The 14,164-nt window shown below is 42.7% G+C and overlaps 1 protein-coding gene and 1 long non-coding RNA gene across 2 annotated transcripts; one reads left to right on the top strand and one right to left on the bottom strand.

Annotated features, from left to right (window-relative positions):
• The first annotated feature begins 1,598 nt into the window (after positions 1-1,598).
• On the top strand, positions 1,599-10,122 carry LOC144901524 (uncharacterized). Its single transcript, XR_013629560.1, has 4 exons — positions 1,599-1,892; positions 2,988-3,052; positions 8,813-9,001; positions 9,933-10,122. It is a non-coding gene; the product is annotated as an uncharacterized LOC144901524 (long non-coding RNA).
• ino80da (INO80 complex subunit Da) lies at positions 2,604-13,696 on the bottom strand. The gene is made up of 10 exons (XM_058082153.2): positions 13,172-13,696; positions 11,580-11,826; positions 10,755-11,485; positions 10,072-10,168; positions 9,766-9,990; positions 9,472-9,605; positions 9,191-9,324; positions 8,879-9,120; positions 8,084-8,241; positions 2,604-6,703 (listed from the first exon to the last, which is right to left on the bottom strand). Exons 2-10 carry the CDS (start codon positions 11,795-11,797, stop codon positions 5,694-5,696), a joined length of 2,949 nt encoding a protein of 982 aa, XP_057938136.2. The 5' UTR covers positions 11,798-11,826; positions 13,172-13,696; the 3' UTR covers positions 2,604-5,693.
• Positions 13,697-14,164: the final 468 nt, after the last annotated feature.

The raw sequence follows: 14,164 nt of genomic DNA, 5'->3' as shown, positions 1-14,164 counted from the left end.
CTGTGCTCAAACTAATTGTGTATTTTTGTCTTGCACTTTGATTTTTGTTTTTGTTGTTGAAAAATGTGGTACTTAACCATGCTGCAGTGTTGTGTGCTTTTCTTCCCGTTTGTGTGTATGTCTGTGTGTGTGTGTGTGTTGTGTGACAGTAAGGATTAATCACGTTTCAGCACGAGTATATTCTTCATTCAGACTATTTTTATAACCCAGAGGAAGCAGTATTACGGTGATTTGATAGCGCTAGTCAACGTGGCTGATGTGTCAGAAAGAATCAGTAAACACTGGAAAGCAAATGTACATTACATTTGATGTGATGCTGAAGAATCCAATTTACATCTTTTGTTCATTCAAGACAGTGCTGTTGGATTTATTGATGACGCAAATAAAAAATCTAGCACATTTATTACCTAGCTTTTTTTTTCCCCCTCCACCCAAATCAGGATGAAGATTTGTACCAGAAAATAACAGCTGGCATAAACTGCCATTTTTCCTTAGGTTATGATAAAATTTTAACTTTTTCTTGTTAGATATTATTGTTAGATTACTTTTTTGACATTTTTCTTGTAAAATTACTGATGATTTTTTATTTCCTTGTTATATTCTATTTTTATAATGGCCCCCAGGCTCCAATTTTGAAAAAAAGGCAAAAAAACATGTCTGTTTTTATGCTGGACTGATAATGTTTTTTTCATCAAATGGTGCAATTTCTGTGGTCTGACAAGGCAAAAGTTGAACTCCCATTTCATCTGGTGCAAAAGTAACACCACATTTCAGAAAAAGAACATATCAAGAGTAAAATATGGTGGTGGTAGTGTGATGGCATGTGGCTGTTTTGCTGCTTCAGGACCTGGAAGATTTGCTGTGATAAATGAAACCATGAATTCTGATGTCTACCAAAAAATCCTGAAGGAGAATATCCGACCATCTGTTGGTGACCTCAAGCTGAAACCAACTTCAGTGATCCACAACACACCAGCAAGTCCACCTCTGAATGGCTGAAGAAAAACCAAATGAAGATTTTGGAATGGCCTAGTCAAAGTGACCTGAATCCTATTGCGATGCATGACATGGTATGACCTTAAAATGTTACAAATGTTACATAATTTTTGGCTAAATTGAGCATTTTCAAGCATAAAAAATGGCATAATGTCAACTATATTGGGAGTGTGAAGTTGACTATAGACCTTGATGAGTGAATTTCTGTGAAGCGGGTTTCCTTATTTAAAAATGTAATATTTTTGTAGTGACAGAATAGAAAAACTTGTTTGATTTTTAACTTCTATTATTAACATGAAATAACACTTTATAGTCTCCTTTATACTCTTATTTTTATCTAACATGGTAGACATGAGACAAAATATAGACTTTACTTCTGGGAATTCTTGCTGTGGCTACAAAGAACATTTCAGCTAGCATACTTGTCTCCATACACCTCATTGCTCTCTTTGCCACAATCACACTTCCTCCTTTTCCACCAATAACATCGAGGTGCGTTCAGGTACATCGGAATTTAGGACACCTACATTACAATACAAGCATTTGTCGAATGCTACATATGTTTTTCAACGCATTATGTCTTTCACTGTCCTATATTTGTATTTTACTTCATTTAGTCATTTTGCTGATCTTATAGCTTATTTTGTTTTTATATTTATATAATATTAATGGAAAATATATATTTTGTTGCTAATAATTGGCCGTATTTAACCACGAAACAGCATGATTTATTAACGAATACGTTGTGTGGTTTTAGGCTGCTGTTTAGGGTGTGGCCCATAGAGGGCGCTAACTCTGTGTGACTCTGCCTGCTGGGTGACAGAAAGCTTTTGGGGAGTATGTTGGTAGAAGAAGTAAATAAGGAAGCGTGACAGTTCTACACGGCCACAACACAGGTGAGTGTTCTATGTTTTCTGTAAATAAATGTCCGACTTATCAGCCATTTAACAGCCATACTGGCGTTGTTATTACATTACAATTTAATTTAAAAAAATCCGTGATAGCCATCCCGTGAAATTGGACGAGGGACAGTTTTGGAGTTTTACAGCCATTCCTCGTTACATCGCGGTTCGAACGTTGTTCCCTCAATTGCAGTTTTTCAAACGTTAATTAACAAAAAATTGCCATTTTGTGGTTAACTACAGACCATTAGTAGTTAAGTATATTTCATAAAAGTATGTTTTGTCCAAATGAAGCATCTTCAAGCATAAAAATGTCTAATTGAACTAAAAATAAAAATCCAAACCTGTGGCTGTAGTACTCTACATTGGTCACTAGGTGTCAGTAATTGTTCAACTCTGAACCCCATTGTCACTTCCTGCTCCCTTACAATGTAACCTGTCGTAAATGTCTTATTTGCTCAGATTATATCTACTAAATTGGATAATAAAAATAATGTGACTATAGGGGTGTCATTTCACTATTTAAGATAGTAAACAGGTTTTGTATGCCAAGACTAGCAAAATATTACATTCATGAAGATGGAATTAACCTGGATAAACGAGGGATTAATTGTTGTGTAAGTGTAATATTTGATACAGCGTTGCACTGTAATGTCTTATGTGACCATAAATAACCAAAAAAAACCACATTTTTGTGTCAGCAAATACCTCACAGCAAGTTTTATTTATACATCCAAAAACAAAAGATCCAATTTCTCACACTATATACAGATATTACATACAGTGTTTGTACACATATTACATAACTTGTACACAAGAAAAATAGACATAAAAATGTAAACCTTTGTATACAAAAAATACCTTAGACAAACAAACACGGACCGATAACAAAAGGTGACTCAATTTCGCTCATCCGTAGCTTTTCAAAACCATACAACGGTACATTCAAATGAATATGGAATTTGTCAGCCATCTCTTGAAATACACGCAGTTACTTTTTGTCAGGAGAATTGGGGCGCAGCGACGACTAATGCTATACGCGGATACAGCAGTATTACCTCACTTAACGCAAACGTTTGTGTCTTTTAGTTCACATAATAAGACTGCAGTCAACTGGGAAGCCGGGTATCTCCGGAACCGGATCTGGAAAATCAGTGAGTTGATGACGTCGGATCATTTGTGGACATCCTGGTTGAATTGGGTATTTAAAAAAAAAAAAAAAAAAAAAGCAAAGCAGGACAGACATGAAAACATGACACACGGCAGGCTTCAATCCTTTCTCTTCTGTGCAAAATCTATGTTGAAGTACGAGACTAAAAAGAAATGCATATATTCCTATGTTTTATACCTTGGACTCGTCTACTATTCATCTGCAATCGCTCCAGGGATTATAAAAAAATATTCTTCATCAGAACACTTCCACGACTAAATGACGAACCGCACGGCAAACAAGACACTGATCCATCCATTCCCGCCACCCAACGGAGCCCACCGACCCGTTTTTTGATTCAACAACTTGCTCTACGTTCTACACTGAATACATGGCAACTATTCCAGCTGTTTTTGCTACTCAAGAATTCACCCACAAACCCCCTGGATAGAAACTGCTACTCTACACACACGCGATACACAACAACGCCTGATATATCTACCCAAACAGCCATCGCTGCCCTGCCGTTCTCGGGTCATTTTCTCCCAATTCAAATCCAGATTTTGCATTACTTATGTATAAAATCGGCTTTTAAAAACAACAATTATGTTCTTGTGGTAAAAGCGTAACACGTCAACCCTTTTGCATGGTGGGAGACGTTGCAAAGACGTTGCAAAGTTGACACGACCATTCAATTTGTGTAAAACTTCACTCCCCGACACCTTAAGAGCTGCGCTTGGGCGATGAGTGATGAGCACCACTCGACACCAAAATTCCAATGTACGAATGGCATTATATGCCACCGCTTCCTGCGTTTGGTACGTAACATGTTACAATTAATTGATGATTACCGTATTTTCCGGACTATGAGTTGCACTTTTTTTTCATAGGTTGAACTTTTCTGTTTGTTTATTTTTTGTGTAGCTGAATAAGCATTGTTAGCATAGCTTACACCTATTCAGCCTGTTCTCTATTCTTTTATTGTTAGAACTCGCCTTCCAAGAGGACGTAATGTCTTTTTTATGGAGTTTGTAAAATAAATTACCCGCAAAAAATGCGACTTTTACTCCAGTGCGACTTATGTATGTTTTTTTTTTCTACCTAATTATGCATTTTTGGCCTTGTGACTTATAGTCCAGAAAATACGGTAATCGATTATTCACTGAGTCGACCAGTGTTTTGGTGTTGAAGTCACATTTTAAAATGTAAAATCAGCTTTTAATATCAGCGTCTGAAATGTGATTCTTTAAAATTTCCTTTGTCATTCATGAAAGAAAACCAACGATCTTTGCGTTTTAGGCAAATTGTGTTTGGTTCATATGGATCTACGCCCTCACAGAGTAACCCATTCAAGCTCCACATTGATCGGCTATGCAAATAATTAGTTATGGACATGGTTATGTTTGGAAAGTTTTGCTACCAATGTTAGCTATCACTGAATGTACAGCCTAGTGTAGTGCTTCTAAAATGGTGGCCTTTCATTTTAATGCAGACCTCAGTCAGTAACAAAAGTGTAACTTAATAGTGATATTCTCTTCATGAATTACACTTTTCTTGTAATATTTTGCCTTAGTTGTAGTACCTTTTAGCTCTGATTGCGTGGTCCCATTAGTCCCATAGTGTGGCATTAAGTTGATACGTGTGTAGCTTGCTTTGATTCAAGGGTTTGGGAACCTCGACAGTCCCAATATTTGATATACACGTGAACCAAACACAAAAACCACCGTTTTCCAAAGTCAGAGCTGATGTGTGTGATATGTTGTTTTGCCTAAAACTCAAAGAGTGGATAAATAATCACATTTGAGAAGCTGGAGTCAGATCATTCTTAACATTTTTAAATTAAAAAAAAATAAATTAATAGTTGCAACTCATTTGAGGTTTTACACATTGCGCAGCCATACGAGCCAGCATCCGTTATACAATGTCAAACAAAAGAAAATAACTGAGTGTGAGAGCGGTACAGAAGTGAGCTGGGCAAAAAACAAACAAACAAACAAACCACCTGATCAACACCACCAGGTGAGGCTACATGTGACCTGACCAATAAAACATCCTGCAGTGCAATGCAACGCTGACGTCAATGTGTTTATTGCTTTAGTATTCAGTAACCTGTGTGTGTGTGTGTGTGTGTGTGTGTGTGTGTATACTGGGCAGCTCACTTGCACAACCAACAGTGAGGTCAGACATTTATAATAATAATAAGAAGAAGCAATAAATGAGCACATATACAGCATAGACAATATAAAAAGAGTTTTAAAAAGGATTTTGGTGAATTGATGACTGTGTTGCGATCAGAGATTGAACCACGCAGTCACGTGCGCTCGTGAACTTAAAAGATGGTGTCGTTGCTCAGGAATGAAACAGGCAGATGTATTCCGGTCAGTTGCCATCCTTCTTTCACCGCTAATTACATCTCTGTAACCCCCCCTCCCGTTCCGCCCCCGCGCCTGCCCGGCTGATGAAATCACAAGGAATCGAACAAGCGGACTGAATCCCCCGCCCAGACTGGCCGGCTGCTAAAAAGAGAAAGGTGATGATGTTGTGCAAAGTCATGATCAAATAGTGCACCGTTACCACGTGGCGCCGAGGTGAGCGGGTTCCAGGTGGGAGGAGGAGGAGGAGGAGGAGGAGGAGTGAGTCCACGTTCAGTTGCTCTGCGTGAAAGGCGTCGCCGCACCGTTGGCACTTGCACCGGCGCCAACGATTGAGAAGCCAGCGGGGGGCGCCGTGGAGCTGTGGCTGGGCTGCACGTCGTTGGGGATGCCGCTATGGCAGGCCAACTGGTGGCCGAAGGCCGCACTGAACTGTGGGAGTTGCAGTTTGGGCTGCGCCGATGTCAGGGGGTCGTGTGAGGAAGCGAGGGGGAGCATGGTCGACGACGATGGCGGCAGCGGCGCCGGGGGCGCGGCTAAGCCCGTCAGGCCGCTCTGAGGCATGGCTGAGAGCGCCGCCATGGGCTGCTGCAGCGTCACAGAGTGGGTGGTGGCGGGGGGAGTGGAGAGGGAGGTGGATATGAGATGACTTTCTGATCCGATGAGATTCCCAAACTGGGTCGGGTCGGCAAGCGGGAGGTTGCTCCAAGAGGAGCGCGGGGGCTCCCGCACACCGCTGAGAGGCACCTCCAGCAGGAGGGGGGCGTCCGTGTGGAAGGGGCTGGCGTGGGGCGAAGGGATTTGGTCGCTGTACGGGGACGGCACGTGCTCGCTGTAGCGGCCGCCTTGCGGCGACGACGACATCACATCCGACTTGATGTGGGGAGGGTGCACACGGGGAAACAGGCGCGTTGCCGCCTGAGTGAGCAACGAGGTGGTGGGGGGAGCAGCCGACGAGGTGGACGACGTTTGCGGCAAGTCTGTGGGCTGAGATGGCGGCGAGGGAGGGAAGTGGCCCCCCGTGGACTGCAGTAGATTGTCCTCTAACTCCAGGCTGGGGAAGTTCTCGCTTGAGATGCGACTGTTGAGGATGTCCCCCATCCCCCCCGGCTGCACTGCGCTGGGAAAGACGGCCATGGCTCGGTGGTCCACCCCTTCTGACGAGGCGAGGTCTCCTATGGAGGTCAGGCACACCAAGGAGTCCGGGTAGGACCCCATGGCCTGCAGAGCACGCACCAGCTCCTCGGCCTCTTCTGTGGTGGGCAGCAGCTCTCCGTTCTTACCTGCACAAACACAAACAATGGAAGTCTAAGCTAGATAAATACCAGCTAGTTTACGTCGTCATGGCGCCCCTAAAACACAGCACAGCCTCACCTGTCAAGTACAAGTACCTGTACAAGATCATTCACAACAATATTGTTGTGTACTGTCTTGCCCTCCCTTGTAGAAAAAGTCTACTTTTACTTGTATTTACTTCCATTTTTACACACTATTTGAAAATATAAAAGTCTATTGTATTGTTATTTCAGCTTTTGTAAACAAGCAATCCTTGTAGATCATTAAAGCCTGTTTAAGTCTAATATACAAATGTAAAGCATTCATAAGACGCATTCAAACCGCTAGGTGTCAAGTCATGTTACGCTGAGATAATAGCCACTGCAGAACAGAACAGGAAGTAACAAAAACAATTCTTCCGAGGCTATGCAAATCTATATTATGTCTTATTTTCTCTTATTATATCCGCCATATTGGGTAATTGGTGCATAGAGGTGACTATAGGGGTGTTATTTCACGTTTAGAGGGCTCTAATGTTAATCCTATTTAGAAGCTTGTTCAACTGGTTTTCTAACTACAAAAATACGGCATTTCTATATAAGGAATGGAAATTGACTTATCAAGGTCGGGTCTGGAACAACCTGATACTCCGTGCTAAACAAGGATATACTACTGAACAGTCAAACCGTGCTTTTCAAATATTAATTTTTGCCTTCTTTTTGTACAATATTGCATGGTACGTTGTTTAGTACATTGCAAGTTTTTCACTTCTTACAGTTTAGAGATATTGCAACCGTGAATAATGGCCGATATCGTTATTGATTCAATGTCAACGCAGATCATACATACTTTTATGACTTATTTTGTAATGTGCAATGTTAGCAAAGGCTTGATTCTTCTCAAACAGAGAACATTAGTCAGAGTAGGTGTATGCATGTGGGGTTCATGGTTTTATCCACAATGCAATGGCAGCTAGACATAATATAGCACGGTGCTCAATGAAACGTTTAAACCCTACGGGGGCTCGCTCTTTTCCGTTATAGCTAATGACTTTCTGCTGTCCTGTGGGAGCTTCCCGTGTGATGCTGCTTCATTAGCGCTATGAGGTTGGTCGTATGAAACTTCCCCGGTTCTGTGCCACCATGGGAAACTTGTGCATGATATCTTTTGTACTCAGCGGCAGCGTTTTGGCTAACATTAGCCCTGCTCTTTGCTACCTTGTCATCATACCAGCAGACACTGTGGTTGGCATCACATTCATTGGATTGACATTAATTCCGATGGGAATTTTTCTTCTCATTTTTTAAGAAAGCGCATGCAAATTGTGCAAACTACACAATAACCGATGACGGGACTACAGGACGCTGAACACAAGCTAGTTAGCTGACCTTCAAACAGATCAAAATCCTGAAGGTCATCCGGTAGCCTGGGTAGGACATCAGAAAAATCTTCCTGATTGAGCTCCAGGTCGTTGGGAATGTCTTCCATTTCATTGGCAATGTCGTCGGGGAGCTCGTCCGTACTCAGTTCTGGGGTGGAGGGGCTCCTGCCGAATGAGAAGTTGAGGTTAAAAGCTGCACACGACACACACGTGAATTCAGTACGGCAGGGGTGTCCAATGTGTGGGCTCAGGGCATTTAGTGGCCCGTAGAATGTAATTTAACAAGAATGCTTAAAAAAAAAATACCCAAACCCAACAGCAAAATTGGAAAAAGCTGCAGTAATAAAATAATGTTTAAATATTAGAAGAAAAAAGTTGCAAGAAAAGTCACTTATGAGAATAATGTGAGAGAATATTCTATTTTTAATAAGGTTAAAATATTAAATATGAGAAACAGACATAAAGTTGCAATTTTGGGAAAAAGTAGGCTAAAAGTCTAAATGTGATGGAATAATATAATTACGAGAAGCAAAATAACTAAATTGGAAAGAAAAAAAAACAGCAGAAATGGGAAACAAATGTAGTTGAAATATTAAAGAAAAACAATAGACACTAATAATACTAATATTTTTCACCTATATCGCAAAGATGAGTTGCTATTTTTTCTTGAAATATACAGTATATAACGTCTGAGCATTAAATAACAAAGTGGCCCTTGCATCCTTTCATTTTTCAGTATGTGTCCCTCACTGGAACGAGTGTGGACACCGCTGCAATATGGAATGTTCTCCTTCAAGCTCACCTGATGCTGGCCTGTGAGGACATGGCGAGATTCATCGGCGGCATTCCCAGGTTCCCCTGAGGCAGCGCGGGAGGAATGGGTTTCTGAGGCCTCCTTGGCCCTCTCCTCTTCTTGTGTTTTTTGGTGAGTGCCGGCGGTTTGGTCTTTTTGCGTGGCTTACGCTGGTGGTGGTGGTGCTGCTGCTGGTGGTGATGTTGCTGTTGTTGCACCCGCCGATTGCCATCCCCGCGTAGGAAGTTATCCTGGGGAGACAATTTTTTTAATCAAAACGAACACACTGAAGACATCACAAGAGATAAACCCTGAACACACCATCTTTTTGGCATGCTCTTCGCAGAGCGGTGTCTGGTGCGTGATATCGAACACAGGAATGGAGCACTGCTGACCATCTGCGAATTTGGCCGTGCAACTTGCAAACAGCTGCTGGGAGCGATTCAGCAGAATGTCTGATGGGAAGAATAAAGGATTTTTTTTTTAATGAGGGGGGTCGTGAGAGCTCGTGGTGGGGAGGTTCCTGCATCTGAACTGTATGGGACCACACGTTCAACCTCTTGGAGCAAACCAGTGCAGCGCCCCCCGCGTTCAAAGGATACGCTGAAAACAGTGTTTGGTGAAGGGCAGCGCTCTGTTGTTGCATGCCTGGCCCTTAGTGGCGCCCGTACACGTCCCTGTGTCCACGCTCTGCCGTCTTGGAGGCGACCCACTGTGGTGATGTTCTGATCCAGCACTAAACCAAAATACCAAAAAAATATGTCAATCATGTTTAAATATCAGTACAATGCAAAGTTGTCCACACATACAGTGGTACCTTTTCCGTTTTCATATATTGTATACTTCCATATAGACCTTACTAAAAAAAAATTTTTTTAAGTATTCCAAGTTGTTACCTTGATGTGCTGTGAGAGGAAGTGTGCAATTCCCGGATCAGCTGCCCGGCACAATCAGGGTTTTTACTGGCAGCGTGCAGCAAGGCTTTGCGGAAGGCATAACGGTATCTCTTCTGGCGGATACTTGCCCTCTCCTGCCTGCACATGTGCTTGTACTTCTTCTGCAGGTACGAGCAGAGCCTCAGTAGCCGTGTCCTACGGGAGGAGCCCCCATCTTCCTCCAGCCTGCGTGAGGAGACAAATCATTTGCCACCGTGAAGAGAGACGCCAGGTTGTGTATGTTATTGTGTATGTTCCTTAGCTGACCTGTTTGGTGGTCTCCAAGAGCTCAGGCCAGGAATAAATCCTTCAGCTTCATCTTCTTCGTCATCGCTATTTGCGCTGTCCTCCGACCAGTCCAATCCTGGAAGAGAGCTTGTTAGAAAATGCTCATGTAAAGCAAAAAATGCAAAAATCACCAACCACACTATTTTTTTAAATAATTATTAAAAGTTAAGTATGTACCACTATTAAAAACAGCCTGATTTCACTTATGTGTTTCCGCTTTTTTCAGCAACCCTTAAATGCATCGTAGTTCCAACTGCATGTTTATGGCTCATCTTACATTATCATTTATCAGTGTTGAGTGTTTATACCTTGAGCCCAATCTGGGCATAATAAATTACAACATTCACTATTATTGCAAATGTTGATCACATATCGTCACATATAGACAAACAACCATTCACACTCACATTCATACCTATGGACAATTTGGAGTCACCAATTAACCTAGCATGTTTTTGGAATGTGGGAGGAAACCGGAGTACCCGGAGAAAACCCACGCATGCACGGGGAGAACATGCAAACTCCACACAGAAATGGCAGAGGGTGGAATTGAGCCCTGGTCTCCTAACTGTGAGGTATGTGCGCTAACCACTCGACCGCCGTGCCGCTCTGGACGGACATGCAGTGTCAAATGTTTAGATAGATAAAGGACGATGAAGCACCTAAATGGGGAAAGAGGTCTCCATATTCCTGGTGTCTCTTGGCGCACAGTTGTACCAGATGTTGCAACCTGGCCAGACAGCGGGCCGAAGGCGAGTAGGAGGCGGGCCGCATGATGACCATGTGACTGGAAGCAAAAGGTGTTTTCCTGCCGAGCGACGGCCCCGAAGGGTGCGCCGGACTGGGTGCTGCATTAGCAGGTATCCCTGGAGGCAAAAAGTTGGCCGTCTGAGGTGGTGGTGGATTGCATAATAGACCCTGCTGCTGGGGCGGCTGGAGAAGACCTGACTGCTGCCGTGGGGGGTGCGTGCTGAGAGGTGACGGAGGGTGGACGCGGGGGACAGGGGAGGGACTAAAGTGCTCAGAGGGCGTCTGGAAACGGTCCGTGTCCTGGCAGAATTTCTGGTTCAGCACCAGCCGACTCTGCAACTTCTTCTTGATGCTGCTGCTTTTCCGAGGGGGGCCTATTTCTTCCCCGTCTGTGTCGCCCTCATAAAAGGCAAACGGGTCCAGGATGTCCCCATCGGAGAGGGCCAACAGGCGCGCACAGGGGGGCGACGGTGGAAGTTCGTTTAGACCGTTGGAAGCTTTCAGAGGTAAAGACGGCACTGTTATGTTGAGAGCCACTGACTCCAGGTGTGCCCGGGAACGCATTTCCTCCAAGGCGTCATGTTTCTTCTTGCGTTCCTTCTTGGGAATGAAGCCAAGGACCTGCAGGTGGCTGTTGCAGTACCTGTTAAAACAGTTTCACACCTTCAACGTACAAACATGCACTGCACATGATGAACATTACGGCTGCGAAGCACATCGCAAGCAGGATTACACACCTGCGGTCCTCCGACTTTGGGATGGGGTTGGTACACCGCTGACTGTTGTACTTGGCCACATATTCACACTGCTTGAACGGCGCTGTCTTGTCCTCCAGAACGTGCCGGATGCAGAAAGCATAGCCATTGAGTCGGCGTTGCTTGCAGAGCTTTGGGCTGTATGAGCACAAGGGCTTATTGTCCACCTCGGAGAAGTGTATGTGTTTGCCTTCATACATCACGTGACTCTTGTCCTTGACAACATCAGCTGATGGGATAAAGTCAGGGAAAGGAGATAATTACATCACTGACACTTCAAAATGAGGGTGTAACTATGCACACACATACATCTTAAGAGGACATAATGTAGTCTTTTGTAAAGGCAGGTAATATGCTTGCATAAATTGAAACCTTCATTGCCAACTACATCAACTCATACTGGAATACCACTAGTGGAAAATGGTGCCAATCATACCACACTAATTTGCTGTAAGTTAGGGTGAATGGAATTTGAAATAAATGAACTAACATCGTGCAAAAGGCATGTTTATGTGTGCCGGTTTGCAAGTACACATTTATTAAGGCAAATAAAGAGTAAAAATGAGTAATTTCGCAGTGCTGGCCATCAACGTATGCATCAATTAGCGTGGGAAGTTTAGTTAATGTAAACATTGAGCTACAAGGCGCTTAATAAACCAGAATTCATACCATCATTGACTTTAAATGCTTTCGGGCTGTTTGAGGGCGGCACGGTTCTTCCCATATCTAAATACACATACAGCACATACTTGAGGGTTTTAAATAAAGCTAGTTAGCTCGTGTTATTGATAAATTATTATTATTAACAACTATCGGAGAGACATGTTATACTAGCTGGTAGCAAATTATAACTAACATGGAAACGTCTGTGTCAGAGGAAGCTAGCTTGTTAATATTAGCATGTAGTTCGATGAACAGTTTGGAAACTTTATTTGGCGCTAGAGTGGACTAAACTAGTAATGACCACCACCCATGTCTTTATTCACATTATCCACATATTTTAGCCACAGGTTATTTTTTTAACCACTAGACTCGCTATATAAACTGAACATATTCGTTAGCTAACTAGCTACGGAAGCTAAAAACACAAATTAGTAGGCGGTAGCTAACCAGGAAACGGAAACCTCCACAAATGGCGACATTGCTAAAGGTGTATATATACATTTTATTTTTTATGTCAACGTGAATAGGACATTACAAACCATTCAAACTAAGTCACGTTTTATATGCATATAATCGTTACATATTTGTAACCTACTACTTGTAACAAAAGGGCTTCGTTTGAAGCTAAGGCCTGTAGCCGAGGGCCGATTTTTAAATATAATCTTAGTGATTCATATGGTAACGTAACCATACATTGAGCAACGTTTAATGATATATTTATATCCCAAGTCGACGAAGGGATTTTATTTTGTAAGCTAGAGCCTGAAATTTCACGAAAAATACATAGTTGGGACAGGCCCTTTAGCTTCAGTAGGCAGCGGCCTCGAGTGGTAGTCCCCTCGCCGGCTACAGGCTACGCTATACGGCATGGGCATAAATCGAGGTCGAGGCTGTTAGAGGAGCTCGCTTACCTTCAACTGGTATGGGCCCTTGTACGGTATTCGCTCCAGATAGACGGCCGAAATGTCTATTACGATCAGCTAGGCTATCCGTGCATCGATATCCGAGATAGAATAACACAAGCGATCTTCATTGGGCTTGGTGTAGCTTCATTTTCGGATGCATGTAAAATAAGCGCTCGATCAAATTATAGGCAGTAGGTAGGCTGCTAAGGATTTTGTCAGATCCACAGCAGACTCCCTCACAGCACCACTACAGGCACTGCGGGGACATGACAACAACCCGCTCGACAACGACAACCTCTCCAACCATATTGGAAATTCAACTTTCTTAGAAGACCCCACTGTGTACAAGTCAAACAAAAAGTGTGACAGTGTCGTTGCCATTTTCTACATTTAGTACACATTGTATGCGGAGAGGTCCAGGTAGTGTCGGTGAAAAATCCACTTGAAGCACAGCTAATTCATCTCGGAGAGAGTGTGTGTAATCTACCCTGCTGCCACATTCATACCGGCTGTGCACTGATGATGGACCACGTGTCAGGTACCAAAACACAACAGCAGCTCCATCCACTGCAACCCTGCATCATTGACATTTTCAACTTTTTCCTCAAAAATATTACACTCTATTGCTTTTTTTGCAGTGACTAAAAGTGATAAAGTATCTGTCAAATTCACCATGATTTCTGCTAAAAATATTACATGATACAGGAAAATGAAAACAATACAAATGTAAACACAACATCAAATTGTATGTAATATTATACTTATTTTCACAGCTCTGATCAGACCATAAAAATTGTACGCAAACAAGTGTGAAACTGCATCAAAGATGATTTCTATTCACATTTGTGCTCTGCCACTAACAAGAAAATACACGGCCAATACAATACAGTCATTCCTTGCTATTTCATGCTTCGAATTTCACAGCTTCAATCTATTATGGTTTTTAAATCATGCAAGTTCGTGGTTCAGTACGGTTTATTAGTAGAATTTTACATCTAA

The sequence above is a fragment of the Doryrhamphus excisus genome, linkage group LG12, assembly GCF_037039965.1.
Source record: "Doryrhamphus excisus strain RoL-2023G ecotype Guam linkage group LG12, RoL_Dexc_Guam_v1.1, whole genome shotgun sequence".
Classification (NCBI taxonomy): Eukaryota; Metazoa; Chordata; class Actinopteri; order Syngnathiformes; family Syngnathidae; genus Doryrhamphus; species Doryrhamphus excisus.
Note: the sequence above shows the minus strand (reverse complement) of the source record. Positions and strands in the feature narration are given on the sequence as shown.